General features: G+C 41.7%; 1 protein-coding gene across 3 annotated transcripts in view; it reads left to right on the plus strand.

The window, feature by feature from the left end:
• MANBA (mannosidase beta) overlaps positions 1 to 22,318 on the plus strand; it is a 114,327-nt gene that overhangs the window by 20,902 nt on the left and 71,107 nt on the right. For all 3 annotated transcript variants that reach the window (XM_046656848.1, XM_046656850.1, XM_046656849.1), the window contains exons 5-7: positions 429 to 552; positions 13,026 to 13,201; positions 14,103 to 14,213. In XM_046656848.1, the coding sequence (XP_046512804.1) occupies positions 429 to 552; positions 13,026 to 13,201; positions 14,103 to 14,213 (411 nt within the window). The remainder of the gene's footprint in view (positions 1 to 428; positions 553 to 13,025; positions 13,202 to 14,102; positions 14,214 to 22,318) is intronic.

Genomic DNA, 22,318 nt, shown 5'->3' on the forward strand with positions numbered 1-22,318 from the left:
CTCCTATGTTGAAGTCCTGACACTATTTAGAAAGAAGGTCTTTAAAGAGGCGATTCAGTTAAAATGAGACCGTTAAGGTGGCCCCGACCCAGTGTGAACGATGTCCTTGAAGAAGAGGACATTTGGACAGCACGGAGGGACACTGGGATGCACAGCGGGAAGCCGGCCACCTGCAGGCCCAGGGGAGAGGCTGCGGGAGAAGCCACACCTGGCGGCACCTTGATCTTGGACTTCCAGCCTCCGGAATTGTGAGGAAGTAAACTCGTGTTGTTGAAGCTGCCCAGTCTGTGGGATTTTGTTGTGGGAGTCCTAGCAAATAGCAGATGGATAGGTTTATAATATTTTAAAAGAAAAGGTATTTCATAATGTTTAAATGTTAGTTATGGTAATCAGAATCTTCTTTTTTTTCCTTCACTTTGAAATTACAGGAGCAGTGTTCCTTTGGTTGGGACTGGGGGCCCTCCTTTCCTACCCAGGGCATCTGGAAAGATGTTAGAGTTGAAGCGTATAATTTTTGTCAGCTGAACTACTTCACATTTTCCCCTATATATGGTAAGCTAAAAGATGTGATTCCTTGTTTTTGATGTGTTTCTTGTTCTTTTTTGAACCAACACCATGTTATAAAAATTGGCTTTATAATTTGAATATATAGATACACTTCTCAGAGACTTATTTTTAAAAATTTTGTGGCATGTTAAATTTATAAAAGTGTAAAACATATATAAACCTTGATTTATCATGAAAATTTACAATATAAAGCAGATAAATGGGTAGATACCTTTTTAAAAAATTTTTTTATTTCATAGTCTTTTGTTTTACCCAACCCATACAACTCTGTTCCTATGGGGACAGTTAAAAAGATATGTTAGTAATGGTATTATTATAACAGTATTATCTCCGTTTTCCTGTAGTTATCCCTCAATGAAATACCTTCTCTCAGGTGAACAATATGTCATAACATATGTTGACGAAAATAATCCATAACCAATCTATAGATGAAAATTTGGGTGAGTTTATTCTGAGCTTAAATCTGAGGATTATAACCCGGGAGAGTCTTTCCACACAGGAACAGAGCACTCCAAAGAAGTGGGGGTATACAGGGTGGTTGTATACCCTCAAAGAGGATGTTTCACGTATGATTGAAATGTCTCTTTCACGATAGTCACAAGGCTGCTCTGTTGGCACAGCGATTGATGGAAACAGCAGAAAGGCCTGCTGTCTCAGTGAACCCCGCAGGGTGGCAGGTCTGTTGCCTCGAGCTGGGCGGTCACAGATGAGTGCTGCAGTCGGTTCCCAGCCTAAAGAAAGATGCTTAATCTTTAAGGAGATGCCAACGTTGGGAGGGGGAGGGAAGTTGCACCTTTATCTCAAAATGTCTAAGCAGATACACAATGCATGCTCAATGGCCACGGTCAGGCCCTTTTGGAAAAAGCAAAGTCAGGCCGAATTAGGTTTATACCAAATGGCTTCCTCATATACTCCAATATATCCTATTGCTTGCCATTTCAATTTGTCACATAACATATGCCAAATTATTCAATTTGGCAGCTTTGTCAGATGATGTTCACATATATATACCTTTTAATGTTTTTTTGAAAAAGAAGAAAGGAAGGGAGGGAGGGAGAGAGGAAAGGCAGCTCTGAGTTTCCCGGAGCTGCCTGCTTTCTTAGAAGAACCGGGCTGCTGCTTGCCTTCCTCTTGCTGTCCACAGCAGGGTCAGAGCTCCCGGCCTGACCGCCTGCCTCGCCCCCACCGTTGGGCTGACTTTCTATCACTGCATTTTCTCCTCTGGAGGCCCTGACATACCAGCCTTGTAGGAGTTGAAAATAAACTGGAAGACAAACAAGGCACACAGAAAGTTTTGTCAGGTAAAGAATACTACTTTTGGAGTTGAAGCAACTATTCACCAGGAAGGAGAACTGAGTAAAACCTCAGAAATCTCCCAGACGTCCATGAGTCAGTTCACAGCTGGTCAGTGTTTGTTGAGTTCTTGCGTGGTGCTGTGTGTGTTTGGCACTGAAAGGGAATGTGTTTGCGGGTGCTCACCTCTCTGAAGTTGGTGCGGTGAGGACAGAGACAATTACCAAAGCAAACAAGACGCTGTCCTAGTCTTCTGGGATGGGAGCCACAGTAGTTCAGAAAAGCAAAGACCAGTGAGGATTTGAGAAGTCAGGGAAGTCAGGGTGCAGGTGAAGGCAGGTGGGATCTTCAGTGACCACTCTCGGTGCTCAGGCCCCCTAGGCGAGTCAGCGATGGAGAGGGGTGTCAGCACCGCAGGAGCTCCGCGGTCCTTAGGGCCCGTCTGTGTTCTGAAGGCAGAAGACAAAGCAACTCAGAGGTGGGTGATAATTGAGCAGGTTATTAGGTGCTGCTGGCATTTTTAAACCTTGAAAAGGCGTTAGCAGATCTGATTTAAATTGCACATATAAATGTGGCTGTTAATAGCTCTAGTTGAGTGCTTCCCAAACTATCCTTGGGAGGTGTAACCTGAACTGAGCTTTGCTACTAAAATCAAATCGTGGTTCATACTCACTCAACCCCACCGATAATTTTTCTCGGGTATATATAATAAAACTTAGTGTAAGCAGGAGTCTGATTTTGCAAAAAGTTCTTTAATAGTATTGAAGATTAATCAGTGTTTTAGGCGGTTTATAAAAAGTGCTAAGTTCCAGGTACTCTGATATCTGAAAAAATTTGAGTAAGACTGCTCTAGTTTGATTTAAAACTTTGACTATAAAGCTAAACATTTCTTCCTGAATATGAGTCATTAGAGTTCAGTTTATTAGTTACTAACGACTGGGTGAATTTTATTTGAATTAAATCAATTTAAATGATGCTTAAAATTTAATTTTCATTCAGTGTAATCAGTTCCCTACATCAACTACATTTTTTGTGTGTGTGTCTGAGGAAGACTGGCCACTGAGCTAACACCCGTGCCCATCTTCCTCACCTTCTGTGGGCGCTGCTGCAGCGCGGCTTCACACGTGGGGCTAGGTCTGCCCCCGGAACACGAGCCTGTGACCCCGGCTGCCGCTGAGGCGGAGCGCACGAACTTAACCGCTACGCCACCGGGCTGGGCCCTCAACTACATTTTTGGCCTTTTATGACGGCGATATATTTTGTACTTAGCATAGACAAAAATATGTTTCCTATTCAGCAGATGTGCCCTGTGCATATTAAGCAGTAATTCTTATATTTCTGATTAATTTTATAATTTCAGTGTGGTTATTTTAGGTAATAAAATGGACTTCTGAAAGCATTAGGAGAGGAGCTTCCTGAGTGTTTGTCAGTTTGTCTTTGGAAGACAGCATCGTCACTGAAATCATAGAAGTTTAAAAGGTGGAAAATAAAGAGGATAAGTCAGTATATTCTGGGTACTTTTATGCATTTATTTAGTACGTACTATGAGGCAGGCATTGTGAGAGTTACTAAAAATTTTTAAAAAGGATTAGTTGATAATCAAAAACAGATACATATAATTTTATTTAAAATCAAATATATTAATTTTTAAAATTTAACTGTGAAATGAGATTGGTCAAAACTAATGCAAACTGGCTATCTCTGAGTGACATTCTATGGATAGTTTGTATTTTATTCTTATGCTCAATCGTCTTTTCTAAATTTCTATATTGAGCCTATATTGTTTCTGTAATAAGGGAAGAAAATAGTTAAAACAAACCAATCCGTCTAGTAGTTCCAGCCCACTCATTATGAAAGCTTAAGCTAATTTGACTGTGGCACTTTCTGCTTTCTCCCTATTGAGGCTAGAAAGAGGAGCCTTTTTGCTTTTCCAAATGTTCGATTTGTTTCTTAATTTAAACTTCGTGAGTCTACCTCTGAAGATCAAATGACCAGCTGTAATTCCCCAATTAAATTGTGTATGGTGTGACAGAAAAAAGGTTATTAGACTTTTAAAAAATTAACTTGAAATTCTTGTGAATTAATTTACTTTATATATATGTATGTATGTATTTTTTCCCTTTTCTGCATTCTCAGTCCTTATGGTAGTGGTTTCTAAACTTTTGCATCTCACAATATCCTGCAGTCATTTCTTTGATTTTGCCCTAACCTCAGTTTCCTAAGTGATTTTCATATATTCTTTATATTTAAGATAATAAAAACAAATTTATGTTAAAAAATTGTAGTCAAAGGAAAACAGGAATTATTCCCACTATCTCTTATTTATCTGGGTATTAAGAGATACTGGTTCACTGATATGACTTTGTTTAAAACCTCATTGGAGAATAGTTATCGGTATGATTCATCTTAGCTCTGAAGTATTCTATCAGGTTTTAAATAGTGGTGGCTATTCTAGGGCACCCATGTTTTCAATATTTCACACTGTGGAAGATTGACCCTGGTATTGAAAAGGGAAGCCCACATTCTGTCTATCCAGTTTGGAAACCCAGCAATATTCTCCTGTTCCTCTCCCTGGGGAGGGGCTGGGTGGCTGACCCCATTTGCTGGCGGCAGGAGAGGGGACTGTCTGCGCTGACCTGGATGTCCAAAAGGGTGGATGCCCTCATTTGAAAAATTTGGACACTTACAAGCAAACGATCTGGCCAAAAAATGCAGTCCCTGTGTGGTGGTGGGGGGTGTGGGGTGTGAGAGAGACAGAGGCGGAGGCACAGAGAGAGACATATTCATTTACTGATTATCTTCTCCATGCCGGATCTTTCGTATTTGTGATCTGATATGAATAGTTCACCTTAGGCCCTAAAATTTATTGGGGACAGATGGTTGTCCAGTTTTATGCACTTTTCAGAAGGTTACAGAAACATGTCAACTCCAAATCTGTGATGAGTGTGTTCAGATGAAACACTGCATTGTTAGTCTTTGTTACGACAGGGAGGAGAAAGCAGCATATGGCGATGTTTCAGCAGGCGAGCCCTGGGCCTTTGCCTGTGCTGGGCACTCTCACCCCTCGGGGATGCTGCCTTCTCCCGCCCTATCCAAACCTCCCTGCGGCCTCAGCTGAAGCACCGCTCCTTCCTTCTCCAGCCCTGGCTGGGAGCTGGGGGAGTGAGTCTGGCTCTCAGCTGGACCCCGGCCTGCCCAGCAGAGGCCTGTGTTGAAGGTCATTGCTGCCCTTTGCTTACAGCTTAATACAGAGAATAGAATATTACCACATAGCAAAGATTTGTCAGTCTTGCTTAGTGCCTTGTTTGATGCCCTCATTTTTGAATGCAAGCATGCGTTCCTTTTTTTCTTGCATTCCTTTTGAATCACTTTTTCATTAATTTCTGAAATTGTTTTACCCATAAACATGACAGTCTTCACCCTGGAAGATATCTCTATGAGTAGGTGGGTTGCTTGAATAATCTCTCCTCTGATTAGCTGCCTTGTTGCCTAGGTAGATTTTTCCTCTGGAACTTAACAATTTGTCCTTGTTTTGGGGGGATTTTGCATTGCGTCTCTTTTGCCTTTGTCTTTGAGGATGTGGTCCTGCTGAGTAGGCTAGGAGGTCTTGCTCCCTGGCTTAAAGATGCGGAGGCAGCTGGGGAAACAGCTGTAGTAAGGAATAGCTAGCCTGCTTTTCTGGTTACTGCAAGCTATGAGCGCTTTGAAAAGCAGCTGCTGGAGTCAGTCCTCTAATTCCAGCAGGAGCGCAGGATCCTGTGTTTGAATTTGAACATTCTGTGGCTTGGTCACCTCAGCTTGTTGTCACGGCTGTTTCTTCCCATGCACAGGACTGCCTTTTCCCTGCGACTTTTCCTCATCTGTTAAAGATGCAGGAGGAAGCTGACCTGCAAAGGGAGGGGCTGCAAGGCACCCAGCAGGGCGGAGCGAATGCCGGGAGCAGTCTCTGAATGGCTTTCCCGCAAGGACAGGAAGCGTCCTTTTCATCTTGCAGAAGCAGTCTGCCTCATTGGCAGATCCACCCCATGCTGACCTGAATGGTCCTCCACCTCCCTGCTAGTTCTTAACCCTCAGATCCATCCTACATTCTCAACTGTGACCTTTGAGTGTATTTTGTTTCTCTAAGTTGATTCAACATCTTTGCTTTTGGGGGTTGGGGTATAATTTATAGTGACTGTTAAGGTTTAATTATTCAAGGAACATATTTCCACTGTTTGACAGAAATGCTCACGTGACTGTTCTGCTGTTGTCAGGTCATTTGGGTCACACAGATGTATTTTAACAATCAAAGGAACTGTGGCACCCCATGATATGCATTCAGTGAGGGTCAGCCACATTCTCTGTGTTTGCAGACTTCAGTGTTCCTTCTTTTTACAGACATTTTGTTGTTACAGTCACCCTGATGGCTTTGTTTTGCATTGAATGTATTTGGTATTTGGGTTTAGGTTAGGCCTCCGAAAGGCAAAAAGTAACTTTGCTTTTGTTTTTCCTCATTGTCATATACAAGTTCAACCAATCCGTGCCTGCTAGTGTCTGTTGTTTTGGTGTGTGGAAGGTGGAGAGCACTGATCGGGAAGCTGGGCCCTCGTCCTGTGCGCTGGCTCGGGATCCTCTGGACCAGGTACTGTGCTTGGGGCCTCACACATCTCCCCTGCGGAGTGACGGGGAGATGGCCCGGTCTGCTCAGCCTCCAGTGGTCCACGGTTCTTTCCCTGTGTCTGCAAATCACAGCAATCATTACAACCTACTGAGGGAAGAAGTGTGGGAGAACCCAGGTGTTCTTGGAGCTCGACACATGACTAAATGAAGACGTTGATACTTGAGGCTTCATTACAATCAGGTCAAGTGAAGGCTTAGGTTGTAGTTGGAGAGTGAGTCTTTCTGGGAGTTAAGGATGCCCTTGAATTAATGTAACTCAGCCACCTTATTTCTCTACTTCTGCAGAGGAGGAAGACATTTCCTCTACCCTCTCTGGGTTCGTCTGGCCAGAGAATGAATTAAATTCACATATAGCAGGAGAAAATTAAACAAAGCTTTATAACACGTATACATGGGAGAGGTCAGGCAAACTGAGCAATTCGCCAAAATGGGTGAAGCCCCCACCTTAAACATCATATCCAGCTAAAGACAAAGGAGGACGCTGGGGGTGGGGGGAGTCAGTTACAGGAGGTTATCAGACAAGCACAATAAACAAATGCAGATTTAAGTCCTTGCCTTCCCCATTGATTAAGGGTTTCTAGAGATAAGGTCATCCCCCCTTCTTCCTGGTAGAGAGGGAGATATCTTTACAGATGGAGATTTCCCTTACAATGTAAATGTCTCCTAACAAAGGGTAAGTAAATTCTACTTTTCAGTTGCTTGCCTGTCTGCAAAGTAACCAGCGCCAAATAATCATGCCAAAGAGACATATGTTGGGGTGGCCAATCCCAGGCCCCCACACTTCCATGTCGTCTTCTACTTTTTTTTCCTCTTAGACAACTCACTAAAACTTTCTTTTCCTGACAACGTCTTGACAAAGAAGTAGACTGTATAGGAATATAAAAGGAGCTGGCATATTTTCGAGGATTTTAAAGGTCAGTGTATTGGCCACAGCTACATACATGGGAGTTGTCTTGAAGACTGCTTTCATGAAGAAGCAGCATGTGTTAGCCTGGGCTGTGTAGCTGCTTACTCTTTCTACAGATTCCCGTCCAAGTCAGACCCAAGATAGTTGGTTGGTTTGTTTTTAAAAAGAATCCACTGAATCAACTTTGGAAAAACCTGAAAATGAGTCAGTGTCCAGAACCATGTTTTCTGCCGTCCCTTGGGTTGCCTGCCTGGTTGAGGGTACGTGGAACAACTTCAGAGAGCAGGACAGCAATGGGACACCCCTGGTCTGCGGGCCAGCGGAGGACTCAAGCTGTCAAGAGAGCAGGCGGCCTTGCCTTTCCACCCTGCTTGATAAAAAGTTCCTGTCCTTTTTGGGCCCAGAGTTGATCACTCGGGGTGAAGAGAGGACGTAAAATTTGGTGTAACTGGGAGGAAGACCTGGGAGGGGATATTAAGTCATTTAATGATCTTTCTTCCTTCCTATCCCCATCCTCAGTGTTTTGTCCATTTTTGAAATGATCTTGCATTCCACTTTAGGACAGCTGGGGGTGGCAGGTATTCTTTAAGAAAAGGTCACTCGTTAGTGCTAGGAGAGAGATGGTAGGAAGCTGTGTTCTAGAAGTGAGTCTTAATTTATAAGAGGGAGCTCTCCTTAACCAGAAGCAGGGTTATATATTTTTAAATTAGCAAATGAAAAGACGTGACCACGTAGTACCAGTAAAATTATTAATTATTGAAGACTCTAAATGTGCTTTGTGAACCTAAACTACTTGAATTCTCCATGGCTTCTGGAAGGAAGGGTTGTACTCCATTTGGAAGAAGAGGAAAGGGAAAAATATGTTGGTCTGCTGTATCTGGTGACGATATGATAGGCTTGTAAATCTTCATGTTGGGTTTTTAACTCCACAGTCTTAGTTTTTTCGTTTAGTGGCACCGAAGGAAGTTAACAGGATGAGCTCCAGAGGAGCGCCATGTCAGAAGCCATAGAGGCTGGGATGCTACCCACACCCTTTGGGGGTTGCCTTCTTTGTTTTCCTGCCGGAGGCTCTTACAAGCAGCTGATTCTCCACTGAGAGGAGGTCAAAGGAAACAGCAAAGGAGCCAGTTTGAACGGGTGGTGTTGGTTGGTAGGAGGTGCCTAGAAGGCAGAACTAAAATCTTTAGGTGGAAATTAAAGAAAAGTGAATTTCAAATCAGTGTAAAGAATGGCTTTACACTAGACCAGCAAAAAGGGAAAGCTGTTTTGTGAGGCAGAGGTTTTTGTCATTACAGATATTAAAGAAAGATTAGTGTGGCCTTTTGGGGGAAGTATTCTAGGGTAGGGATCAGCAAACTTTTCCCGTAAGGGATCAGATAGTAAGTACGTTAGGCTTTTTGGTCCTGTGGGCTTTGTTGTAATGCTCAGCTCTGCCCTTGCGGTGCAAAGGCAGCCACAGGCTCTCTGTGCACAGCGGAGCACGGCTGTTGTCCTAGCCTGCTTGGGCCACCACAGCAAGATGCCGTTGACTGGGGGCTTCAGCAGCAGCAACTGATTTCTCACAGTTCTGGAAGCTCAGAAGTTCAAGGTCAAGGTGCTGGCCGATTCAGTTTGTGGTGAGGGCTCTCTTTCTGGTTTGTAGATGCTGCCTTTTTTGCTGTATCCTCACATCATGGGGGTGGGATGAGGAGAGAAAGATAGATAGATAGGTGGACATCTTCCTCTTCTTATAAGGCCACAGTCCTATCAGATTAGGGTACCACCCTTATGACCTCATTTAACTTAATTCCCTCCTGAAGATCTTGTCTCCAGATACAATCGCATTGGGGGTTAGGGCTTCAGCGTGTGAATTTTTTTGGTGGGGGAGAGACACAATTTAGTCCATAGCCGCTGTGTTCCAATAAAATTGTGTAAATAAAATTTTATTTACAAAAATAGGAGGTAGGCCAGATCTGGCCCGAGGCCCCTAGTTTGCCGGCCGATGTCTAGGGAATCAAACATCATCAGAAGGTGGGCTGGATGAGCTATCAGCATACTTCTAGTGCAGAAGTTCTATGGATCTGTGCTGCTATGGTTGAAGACTCAGCCAAAAGACATATTTGGTGTCTGTCATAGCTTGATATCATCAGAACAAATGCTCCCCTATGTAATAAGACCCCTTCACCACTGTAAAAATCTTGACCACCACAAAGACATGGTTTTGGTGAAATTACTTGGGTGAAATTGGTGTAACTTAGGGGTTAAGTGTACAGTCTCTGGTTTCAGACCGTCTTGGTTCATATCCAAGCTCTGCTGTTTAACTAGCTGTGTGACCTTGGGCAAGTTAATTTATCTGTGCCTCAGTTTTCTCATCTCCTATAAAATGACGATAATAATAGAATTTACCTTATAGCCATGTTATTATGCTTAAGTAGGTTAATACATGTTGTGAGTATAAAACAATGCCTAGCTCATAGTCATTTCTTGAGAAATGCTATCTATTATTCTTTCTTTCTTTCTTTTTTTTTATTGGCACCAGAGTGAACAACTGTTGCCAATCTTTTTTTTTTCCTGCTTTTTCTCCCCAAATCCTCCCAGTACGTAGTTGTATGTTTTAGTTGTGGATCTTTCTAGTTGTGGCATGTGGGACGCTGCCTCAGGATGACTTGATGAGCGGTGCCATGTCCATGTCCAGGATCTGAACCAGCGAAACCCTGGGCCGCTGAAGCAGAGCATGAACTTAACCACTCGGGTGCGGGGCCGGCCCCATGTTATTATTTCTTGAAATAAGAGATAGTAAGGGAAGCCAGAGGGAATATGATAGGGAGCTAAAGGTCATGTAACTGTCAAAGATTTAGGGATATTTTAGAAAATCAACAGCTTTGAGTAAGATTGGAGCCTGTGCTTCTGTTTAAATACAATGAAAATGCCATAGAGGGAAAACTGAGAGACTTAGTATATACGTGGTAGGAGAAAGGTATCTTTAACAAAAAAGTGTGGTTGTCTTGATATATTTCACTGTTTCTTAGAAAAACTTGGAGGCTATGGATCGGTAAACTGCAAAATTGGCTGGATCAGAGCAAACCTAATTCAGGGCTCATTGACTAGCGTTCCCGAGTATGGATTATTTAATAAATAAAAATAGTTCTTAAGTCCAGAATTCGTTTACTTCAGTGTGCGTCAGAGCCATCTAGACTTCTGGCTGATGCGAGATGCAAATGGTGAGATGTGGTGCGGTCGTCGCTAGCACAGGGCTCCCGTGGGTCTGCATTTGTGAGGAATGCCAGTTGCGAAGTCTTTGGTCATTGATCAGCATACAAACTTATCTTTTCTTTCTTTTGCAGTAAAGCCATGATTATCAATCGCCTCCTTATTGTAGGAGAAGGCTCCCTAAGATAATTCCTAGCTGATAACCTTCTTCCTTCTTCAGAGAGAACAGAAACTCCCTCAGTTTCTCGTCATGAATCATACAAACTTAAGTACACTGGCACTGCCACTGCTCTCCTCCTTTCCGTGGCAGGAAGGAATGAGACGTTTCGTTGGTGGCTCTGACGCACTGCCCATCCAGCCTTTTTGAGCGCTTCATCTCTGGTTCCTCCTGTGTAACCTGAAAAACACGGGTCTGCTTTTCCACCCTGCTCTTGCCCATGCCTGCTTTGGCATACTGTCTTATTAAAAACCAAAATCAGAGCCAGCCCTGATGGCCTGGTGGTTAACCTTCTGCACTCTCACCTCTTCAGTGGCCCAGGTTCGTTTCCCATCGCAGAACCACACCACCCGTCTCTCAATTGCCATAGTGTGGCGGGGGCTCACATAGAAGAACTAGAAGGACTTACAACTATAACTGGGGCTTTGGGGAGGGAAAAAAAGAGGAAGATAGGCAACAGGTGTTAGCTCAATGTGAATCTTTCCCTAAAAAAAGCAAAAACGGAAGAATTATTTTTCTTAATTTAAAACAAACAAACAAAAAACACAAATCCAATTCTGGAGACATTAAACAAACAAAGTAAATTTAATGGATGATGGAGGAAGGGGTTATATTGCACATAATATGAAACACTACTTCAAACCCTCTTGAAGCTTCTGCTCCATCCCCAGACTCCACTTGCAAAGTCCCGTTCCTTAAGGCAGCCGTCTCTTCTTCCTTTCCTCCCTATCACCTTCCTCTTCAGCCTTGCTCCCTCCTCTTTTTCTTTTCCTGCTCTCCATTCCTGGATTTCTTTTCCATTCTCCAGGTGCAGTATTTGCAGTAGCCTAAATCCAAAATACATTCTAAGCGTTATATTTAAATACAGTGAATATTTCTGGTGCCTGTAAATTGTTATCTTTTTGCACAGATAGAAATTTAGTGTCTCTGCTTCTTCCATTTGCATCCTGGTATATGACTGTGCTGGGACCCCTAGTGATTTTTTAAAATGCAAGTCTGATCATGTACGCTTTTTGATGAAAAGTCTTCAATGGCTCCCCATTGATCTAGGGTGAAGTTGCGGAGCTCCACCCGTGAGCCGGCGTGAGCTGGACCTGCTTGCTCCTCGTCGTGCTGCTCTCCCTCACTGGTCTCACCACCGCTCAGGTCCTTGCTACGTGTTGCTCCTTCTCACGCCTGGCTCTCACACCTTCCTTCGCGGGCTTGGAAGACTTGTTGTCTTCCTCTGAAGTTAGCTGAAGCGTCCTTCTGGCCTCATCTAGATAGCTTACCCTTTATAAGTTGGGTGTCCTTCCTTGCGGTGAATATTTTCTCAGAAGAGCCTTTAATTTTTCCGTCTTAGTGTTGTCACAGTTTTGTACTCGTCTTTATTGCATTAGACCTCTCATGAAGGCAGGGGCCGTGTTTACCCTGGTCATTGTTGAGTTCTCATCACTTAGCAAGGTGCATGGCATGTGGAGGGATCTCAGTGAATACTTCTTGGGTAAATGCTCTACGTGTAAAATATATCTTTTTTTTTCACATTTGATTAATTCTAATACATCTAAGTTTATACTTTATCATATGGCTTAAAAACGCTCATTATTTTTACTTTATGAAAAGGAACAAGCGTCAATCAACCTTGGAAAATTTATGTTATCTTTTCAGTGGTAATTTTCTATTTGTGCTCTATTTGTAAAGTTTTTATGACTTATGATTGTAATGTTTGTAGAGTACAAGTATATATAAAATATATAATTTCATTTATTCTTCTTTAGAATTAAAGATTAAAAGAGAATGTCTACGGGGCTGGCCCCGTGGCCGAGTGGTTAAGTCTGTGCGCTCCGCTGCAGGCGGCCCAGTGTTTCGTTGGTTCGAATCCTGGGCACGGACATGGCACTGTTCATCAAACCACGCTGAGGCGGCGTCCCACATGCTACAACTAGAAGGACCCACAGCAAAGAATATAAAACTATGTACCGGGGGGCTTTGGGGAGAAAAAGGAAAAAATAAAATCTTTAAAAAAAAAAAAAAAAAAAAAAGAGAATGTCTACTGTACTTTTTATCATGACAGCACTTGTGAGGTACTTACTGCTTTAAAAGCTGCTTCGGTCTTTCCGTCAATGAATCCTAAGGCATGCAGCGATAATTCTTAGCATGTTATGTATATATTTATCTATGTATATGTTTTTTCTTTTTCTCTTTATGCCATAGATGCCCGTGCCCAGGAGTGGAATCTTGAAATAGAGTCTTCTTTTGATGTTGTCAGCTCAAAGCCAGTTTATGGTCACGTGATGGTGGCCCTCCCTAAGTTGCAAACACAGCAGACACAAGGCATCGAACTTCAGCCCGGGGAAAGGGTTGTTGAGCTGTTTGTGAAAATTAACAAGGTGAACGATGGCACTTCCTGAAAGTACTAGATAAAAAGCAATACTGTTCAGAAGAAATGCTTAGAAAGAAGGGACTGAGTATGAAAGAAAGATGTATTTTTTCTATTTTCTCCTTCACTTTTAACCTATCATATATTTTTTGGGTGTGCGAGCTAAGGAATGATTTTCCCAAATTTTAAGATTGAGAAAATGGAGAATATGTGATCAATTTGGCATCTTTTCCTCCTAAGAAGTCAGGTGTGTTACTTTTTTTTTTTTGCAGTATTTGTAGTATCCTAAACCTAAAATACATCCTAAGCATTATATTTAAATACAGTGAATATTTTTGGTGCCTGTAAATTATTTTGAACATTGGTGCTTTTTCTGCACGCAGAATTCGAATTCTAAACTTATGGTCTTTCATGGGTAGGTGTGGGCTGGATTTTGCCTTTTCTTTTTCTTTCTTTTTATTCTTCTAATTGATAATTGTGAACTGAAAAGGATGGAGCAAGTCGATGTTCAGTAACTGTTCAGATAAAGTAAAAACTCAAAACAATTTCTAGTTTTCAGCTTGAAAGAAGTCAACCTCAAAGTCCAATTCTAAATGTTAAGAATGTGGAATAAATGTAAGTTTGAGTGTTAAAAACGGAAAGTGTTGTTTTTCTGCACACCTGTGTGTCCTGCTCTTTCCCTTCCATTTGGTGTATTGATCCATGCTAAAATCCTGGTGTGTTGATCTTTAAATATTATCTGTGGATTGGTATCATTTGGCATGATAGAGGGAGGGCGATTTATCTTGTTTTAGAAACTAGAATTTCTGTGTTTGACTATGAAAAATTGATATAATGCTCTGAATCACTCTATTATTTTGCTGAAAATATGCCACAGATTTCTTAGAATGACTTATGTTATGTTTTAAAAGAATATTTCTGTAGAAACTTGGTGGCCTCATGGACATGGAAACCAGACTGGGTACAACATGACAATTCTTTTTGAACTGGATGGAGGCTTAAGTATTGAAAAATCAGCTAAGGTAAGCAAATGCTTTAAAATATTTTGTGGAAAAAAGTATATTTCTTATTAAATAGTAATACAGATTTTTTCGTATGAAAGGAAGAAACCAATAAAGCTCCTGTAACCCCACCACTCAGAGATAATCACTAGTAACAGTTATATGCATTCAAGACCTTCTGTGTGTGTGTATGTGTGTATGTGTTTATTTATTTTTTATTGCGGTCATATTGGTTTATAACAGTGTATAAATTTCGGGTGTGCATCGTTATATTTCAGTTTCTGTGTAGACTACATTGTGTTCACCACCAAAGTCTAGTTGCCGTCTGTCACTGTACACGTGTGTCCCTTTACCCCTTTCACCTTCCTCATGCCCCACTTCCCCTCTGGTAGTGACTAATCTGTTCTCTGTATTTATGTGTTTGTTTGTTTGTTTATCTTCCACGTATGAGTGAAGTCATAGGGTATTTGTCTTTCTCTATCTGACTTATTTTGCTTATCATAATGTCCTCAAGGTCCATGCATGTTGTCCCAAATGGCAGGATTTCATCTTTTTTTTTGGCTGAGTAGTTTTCCAATGTGTGTGTATATCTATATCTATATCTGTATTTATATCTATATATATGTATCTATATATGTAGATAGATTTACATCTATCTAAATATCTATAACACATCTTCTTTATCCATTCATCTGTTGATAGGCACATGGGTTGTTTCAAGTCTTGGGTATTGTGAAAGATGCTGCAGTAAACATAGGGATGCATAAGTCTTTTTGAATTGTCAATTTCATGTTTTTTGGATAAATACCCAGAAGTGGAATAGCTGGATCATATGGTAGCTCTATTTTTAATTTTTTGAAGAGTTTCCATACTGTTTTTCATCATGGCTGCACCAGTTTGCACTCCCACCAGCAGGGTATGAGGGTTCCCTTTTCTCCATATCCTCTCCAACACTTGTTATTTCTTGTCTTTTTAATAATAGCCATTCTGACAGTTGTGAGGTAATATCTTATTGTGGTTTTGATTTGCATTTCTCTAATAATTAGTGATGTTGAACATTTTTTTTTTTTTGAGGAAGATTAGCCCTGAGCTAACATCTGCTTCCAATCCTCCTCTGTTTTGCTGAGGAAGACTGGCCCTGAGCTAACATCCGTGCCCATCTTCCTCTGTTTTATGTGGGATGCCTGCCACAGCATGGCTTGATAAGTGGTGCATAGGTCCGTACCCAGGATCCAAACTGGCAAACCCTGGGCCACCAAAGCAGAATGTGCGAACTTAACCGCTACACCACTGGGCTGGCCCCCGAACATCTTTTTATGTGCCTGTTAGCCATCTGTAAATCTTTGGAAAAATGTTTAATTGGGTAGTTTGTCTTTTTGTTGTTAAGCTGTATGAGTTTTTAATATATTTTGGATATTAAGCCCTTATCTAAGATTTGCAAGTATCTTTTCCCAGTTGGCAGATTGTCATTTCATTTTGTTGATGGTTTCCTTTGCTGTGCAGAAGCTTTTTAGTTTGTTGTAGTCCCATTTGTTTACTTTTTCTATTGTTTCCCCTACCTGAGGAGACATAGTATTCAAAATGATACTGCTAAGACTGATGTCAAAGAGTGTACTGCCTATGTTTTCTTCTAGAAGTTTCATGGTTTCAGGTCTTACATTCAAGTCTGTAATCCATTTTCAGTTAATTTTTGTGTGTGGTGTAAGATAATGGTCTACTTTCATTCTTTTGCATGTGGCTGTCCAGTTTTCCCAACACCATTTACTGAAGAGACTTTCCTTTCTCCATTGTATGTTCTTGGCTCCTTTGTTGAAAATTAGCTGTCCATAGTTGTGTGGGTGTATTTCTGGGCTCTCAGTTCTGTTCCATTGATCTGTGTTTCTGTTTTGGTGCCAGTACCATGCCGTTTTGATTACTATGGCTTTGTAGTATATTTTGAAGTCAGGGAGTGTGATACCTCCAGCTTTTTTTTTTTTCCTCAGGTTGTTTTGGCTATTTGGGCTCTTTTGTTGTTCCATATAAATTTTGGGATTCTTTGTTCTATTTCTGTGAAAAATGTTGCTGGGATTCTGATTAGGATTGCATTGAATCTTTAGATTGCCTTAAGTTATGTGGACATTTTAACTGTGTTCATTCTTCCAAACCATGAGCATGGAATATCTTTCCATTTCTTTGAGTCTTCTTTGATTTCTTTCAACAACATCTTATAGTTTTGAGTCATTCACCTCCTTGGTTAAATTTATTCTTTTTGTTGTGATTGTAAATTGGATTGTAATCTTGTTTTCTCTTTCTGCTAGTTTGTTGTTAGTGTATAGAAATGCAACTGATTCATAATTTTTCATTCATTATCTTTGTTCTGTTTTTCTGGTGCTACTATTAATTAGATGTTGGATCTCCTGGACTGAGCAATATTCTTAGATTTTCCCTTCCATAATCCATCTCTTTTTTATTTTATCTGTTGGGAGATTTGCTTGATTTTTATCTTCAATTTTTTAAATTAGGTATTTTATTTTTATTATCACTTAAAAATTTCTAAAAAGGTTTTTATTTTATTTAAAAAATTGCATCCTCATTGTATTTTATGGTTGTAAGATCTTCTCATTTCTGTTAGAATGTTAATTATTATTATAAGTACTTTTGAAGTTTTCTCTGCATTGTTTTTGTTTTCCATATTCCTTTCTTTCTTCTGTTTGTTTTGGTCTCTGTCTTTCCTACTAGAGACTTTGCTTGAATGTCTGGTGATCCAGTTCATTCTGAAGATTAAGGTGCAGAAACACAGATGATATATGAGCTTCAGTGTTCAGTATTCAGGTGGAAACACAGCTTTATCACGTGGTGCTGCCCACATGTCAGTAGCTATAGATCTTGTGTGTGTGTGTGTCTGTGTTACGCTTTGCCAGTGAGGACGCTTTTCAGTCTCTTGCCTGGGCATATAAGACTGGTTGTTACCATTCAAGGAGTCTAGTGACAGAAGGGGATTAAAGTTCTGACCGTGGTGCACAGAGTTTGATCACTTCCCCCCTTGCAGTGTGCTTCGTGTCCTCTAGCCTCTCTGATTCTGAAAGTCAAAATGATGGGCGAGCTTCAGGAGCCCCTTCTCCTAAGCAGTGTACTTGAGTTCTGCTGTTAGAATTAAAATACCTTACAGGTTATTACACATAAAACTGCCCCTCTATGTCACTTTAAAAATTCTGAAATTGAGTCCGATTGGACCTGGAGCCATCTGGAGAATTAGCCTTGTCCTGTAAAGTGATGCTCTCAGAGCCCCTCTGGAGAAGGACCCGCCCTCCCCGGCCCCCATCTATCAGGGACCGATGTTTTAAAAATGTACAATAAGATGTTCCCCCCTGAAGATATAATCATTTGTTTTGCCTCTAAACCTACAAATAAGCCTTATGGTAACCTCAGCTGGAGGATATTGAAAGAAAAACTGTGACTTTAGTGTAAAGAAATGGCTAGGTCCTGCCCCGGTTGCACCAAGTACTGGAAAGAACTCTGATGTCACCTTGCACATTTGGTGTCACCTCTCCTGTGGGCCACACATGCTGAGTTTGGAGAGATACCCTTCATGAGCACATTGCCTAGTTTTCCTTTGTTTAATCTGCTCTGTATTTTGAGACAGTATGAGTGTGTGTTCATAGTATATTCAGGGAGAATGTCCTAGAGATGTCTAAAGAGCCAAAATGTCCATTCTTTTTCCGACCCTCTTGGCAAAAGATATGTACCCTCACACATGTTGAGTTTGTTATGTGTCATCTTCATGAAAGTGTAAAAGACAGTGAGTCACTCCAACTTACCATAGAGAAAGAAGAGGAACTTCTGTGTTTTTCTCTGTGGGAAATAGCTTTTTTCATTTAGGCTACTATGGGTGCATCACTGTGCATTACACATAAAGATGCCACTCTTTGAATGATCCGTAGCAGGAGAGAAGGAAGATGTGTTGCCCCACACCTTGTGTTCATGAGTATCTGTGAGATGTGCCCTTTGGCTGTGGCTGCTGTAGAATTTGTTATTTCGAGGCTCGTTCATTCACTAAATACTCCGGGAGCATCCACTGTGTTTCAGCCCCTTTACTGGGCTCTGGTGGTAGAGCAGCGAATTAGACACTGTTTCTGTTTCTCTCCGAGATCTTTTTTTTTTTTTTAAAGCTTGGCACCTGAGCTAACAACTGTGGCCAATCTTTTTTTTTCTGCTTTATCTCCCCAAATCCCCCCGGTACATAGTTGTATATCTTAGTTGCAGGTCCTTCTAGTTGTGGCATGTGGGACGCCGCCTCAATGTGGCCTGACGAGCGGTGCCATGTCCGCGCCCAGGATCCGAACCAGCGAAACCCTGGGCCACCGCAGCAGAGCGCGCGAACTTAACCACTCGGCCACGGGGCCGGCCCCTCTCTCCGAAATCTTAATAAAGCTAATAATTTGGTTGGGAAATTAAATAATTTAAACAAGCCATTGCAATAAAGCATGTTAGAACTCTAGAGAAATAGAGAGCACTGTGGGAGCACAGAGCAGGGGCATCGGGAAGATTCCTGGAGAAGGAGATATCTGTGTCCTGAGGGATAAATAGAATTGACCAGGCAACATAGCAGGAGTCCTTGCAAGACTACGTTAGGGCTCAGGGACTCGAAGGAATGCTGTGTGTTTGTGCAGGTGAAAGAGATTTCAGTGTGACTGTGTTTGACTTTGAAGTGGAACAATGGATGATGTCATAAAGGTAGGTGAGGGCAAGCTCTTGCAGGGCCTAGGAAGCCCTGTGAAGGAAGTAGACTGTCCTGAGGTCATGGGAAGTCTTTGAAGGGTTTTAAGGAGAGAGCAATGACGTGTTTGTTTTACCAAGATTGTGTAGATCAAATTGGAAGAATGACCGGAGTGGGAGGCCAGTTAGGAGCTATGGTTTAATTCAGGCACAAGATGATGATTGCTTGGTCTGGAAAATTGCTGAGGAAAGAGGTTTGAGAGAGATTTAAGAGGTAATACCATCAGGCTTGTTGGTGTGGAGATGGGAGAGAAGGAGGAGTTAAGAATGGTTCTTAAGTTGCTGATTTGGGCCACTGACCAGAGGGCAATTCTGTTCTTTGAGTTAAAGTACGTAGAAAGAAGAGCAGGTTTGAGGGATGGGATAGGCTGGAATTATTTCTGTGTTAGATTCTGTGTTGTGTGTGGAGTGATTGAGAGATATCCAAGAAATAATACTTGATAGGCATTTCATTATGTAGGTCTGGAGCTTAGGAATTAGATCTGGGTTAAAGATATAGATGTGTTAGTCAACAGAATATAGAGAATTGTCGCCATGGCTGGGGATGAGCTACCTCAGGGACTGCATAGAGAGGGGGGCTTAAGTGCAATCATTAAGCCCAGGAGTAGAAAAGGAGCCCATAGAAAATCTAAGAAGGAATGGCCAAAGAAGCAGAAGGGAAAGCAGTTTGAGTGGGGAGTCACAGAAGCCAGAGGAAGAGAGTGTTTTAAGAAGCAGAGAAAGCTCAAACAGTGTCTAATGCTGCAGGGAGCTCAACTTAGAAAAGGAGTGAGGAAGATTGTTTAGATTTGGCAATAAGGAGATGACTGGTGACCTCAACCAGATGGAAATCAGATTGCAGCGGGTCGAGGAATGACTGAAGGTGGGGAAGTAGAGACAATGAGTACAGGCAACTCTCTAAAAGTGTTTCCTGGAAACGACACCTGAACCAGGCATAATGCTGGCTGGTTGGGGTCAGAAGATGGGCAGCATACAGGGGCCTATGCAAATAAGTAAATACATTGAGGTCCTGAGAGGCAGCTTTTTCCTCGATGGAGAAAGGTGGTGTCCATATAGAAAGGGGGCGAGCTAGAATGGATTGGAATTGGGGCTTATACTGTGAACTGATGATTTTCAGCATATGTGGGTAGATATAGAAATATAAATGTAAATACGCATATGTGTGTATTTATGGATGCACGTGCACACACACACACACCCCGTTCTCTCCAGGTCTTTCCAGAGGTCCTGGGAATGATGACTCTAGTAGCAATGACCAGAGCTGGTCCAGATTTGTTTTTTAAATAACGTTCTCTACTAAAAGGAATCATGGCTCTTTGGAGAACGGACTGACCCTGGGCCTGGAGCCTAGACTATCTTGCTGTAGTCCAGCTACAAAGGAAGACTTTACCGCCCAGCTAGAGAGTAAGAAGGTGCTCGAGAATGATGAAGCATGTTAAAAGGACACAGGGCCCAGTTTGATGTGCTCTCACTGGCCAAATCTGAGAGAATTTGAGCATTAACATAAAGAGTGGTAGTAAAAGATTATAATCCACTGAACAAAATAAAAATCCTGAGTGCACACTGACACAAATAATGCATGAATAAGTAAATGAGAGAAAGGAAAGTTATTGCTTGAAATGGAAGGTCAAATAAAAAATGTAGAAAGAATACTAGAACTAGAATAATAATCACTTGATAACTGCTATAGTTATAAGTAATTCAGGCAAGAAATATGAATGGATGCTAAAACTAGAGGGCAAAAGTAGCATGAAATGTGGGGTATTTCTGTAGCCTCAAAGCACCTCTCAACAAAATATTTATTAATTATAATGGAGAAAAAAATACAGTGGAGAAAGCTAGCAGACATCTCGTGATTAAGGTTACCACCACCACCGAGGCAGAGTGACATAGTGTCCACCCAAGAAGCTGCAGCAAGAAGACAGTGTCATTTCTGTGGTGGTCCTCTCAAAGCAGGTAGCCTACATCTAATTAAGAGGAAGCATCAGACAATCCTAAATTGAGCTCCAGTTGCTAAAATCTTCAAAGCTACTTCAGTCTACTGTGATCTTCAAAAATGTCAAGGAAAGACCGAGGACCTGTTCCACGTTGAAAGAGACGAGAGAGAGAGAACAACTGGGTGCAGTGCCTGGCTGTTTTTGCTAAAAACAATTCTACTGGGGCAAAAGACAAAACTTGAGTGGGATCTCTGGTTGAAGGGTATTCAGGAGTTCTTTGTAGTGTCATTGAAACTTTTGTGTAAGTTTGAAATTGTTTTAACATAAAAAAGGACACTATTAAGAGAATGAGAAGCAATGACAGCAAAATCCTGCTGGGAAGGGTCTGGTAGATGGGGAAAGACTGAAGACAGCTCAAAACGAGAGAGAGAGAGAGAGAGAGAGAGAGACAGACAGACAGACAGACAGACAGACAGACAGAGAGTTGACAGACAGTTGGTAGTTGATGGTCCCTGATAAGGAAGGGGAGGGTGGCACCCCTTCACAAGTGGATGGATTCCCTTGGGGATGAGGGCTCTGTTTTTGTTGTCATAGGGATGAGAGTTAAAATTCCACATGTAGAGGAAAGGATGGAGGTTGGGGACGGAGGGAATTTTGAAATCTCTAGGACCACTTAAGGTATATTTTCTTTCTTTGGGAATTGCAAACTGTTCTTTCAGTGGCGTTTAAAGAGGAAAAAGTGAACCTGAAAAACAAAGTTTAAGGAGTGCTGATCGGATCACTTTTTTCTCTCCTGGGAACTAGGATGTAATGTTGTCTGTTGAAAGTAATGGGGGACAAGTTAGAAATGTGGGGAAAGTGAAGGCTTGAGATAGCCAGCGCTGAGAAAGGGCTAAGGCAACATGACAGGATTGGGAGGCAGCATTGAGGGCTCAAGTGAGGTTGAAAACTGGGAATCTTTATCTGAGAGTCAAATACCTTCACTTTGAAAGAACTATTGATTTCTGATTGTGACATAGTGGGCTGGTTTGGTGGTGTTTTGCAGGGTGTTATCAGCATGTGGTATGGTTTGACATTGTTTCCTGAACCTTTGCCCACCTTGCTTGTACGCATGCTAATTGAATGCTGCATATCTGAGCAATAAAGTTTGAGGTCAGGCTTGGATCTGAAACTGCGTATCTTTCTCTACTATGGTTTTTGAAATTATCTTCTTATTTCTAAAATGTTACAAGAACAGTAATTCTGTATTCTGTAGGAGTCTTAAGGTACTATTTGATTTAGCCTGTTAAAACTTTACTATAACATTTTACTCAGTTGTGTATTCTGCTCATTAGGGGGCTCCGAAGAGAGCCATGAAGGAGATCAAAGGAAGAACGGGTAAAGGGATAAGATAATGTGACGGCAAGGGGAGCTGAGGACACACTTGCTAATTCT

The sequence above is a fragment of the Equus quagga genome, chromosome 3 (genome assembly GCF_021613505.1).
Source record: "Equus quagga isolate Etosha38 chromosome 3, UCLA_HA_Equagga_1.0, whole genome shotgun sequence".
NCBI classification, from domain to species: domain Eukaryota; kingdom Metazoa; phylum Chordata; class Mammalia; order Perissodactyla; family Equidae; genus Equus; species Equus quagga.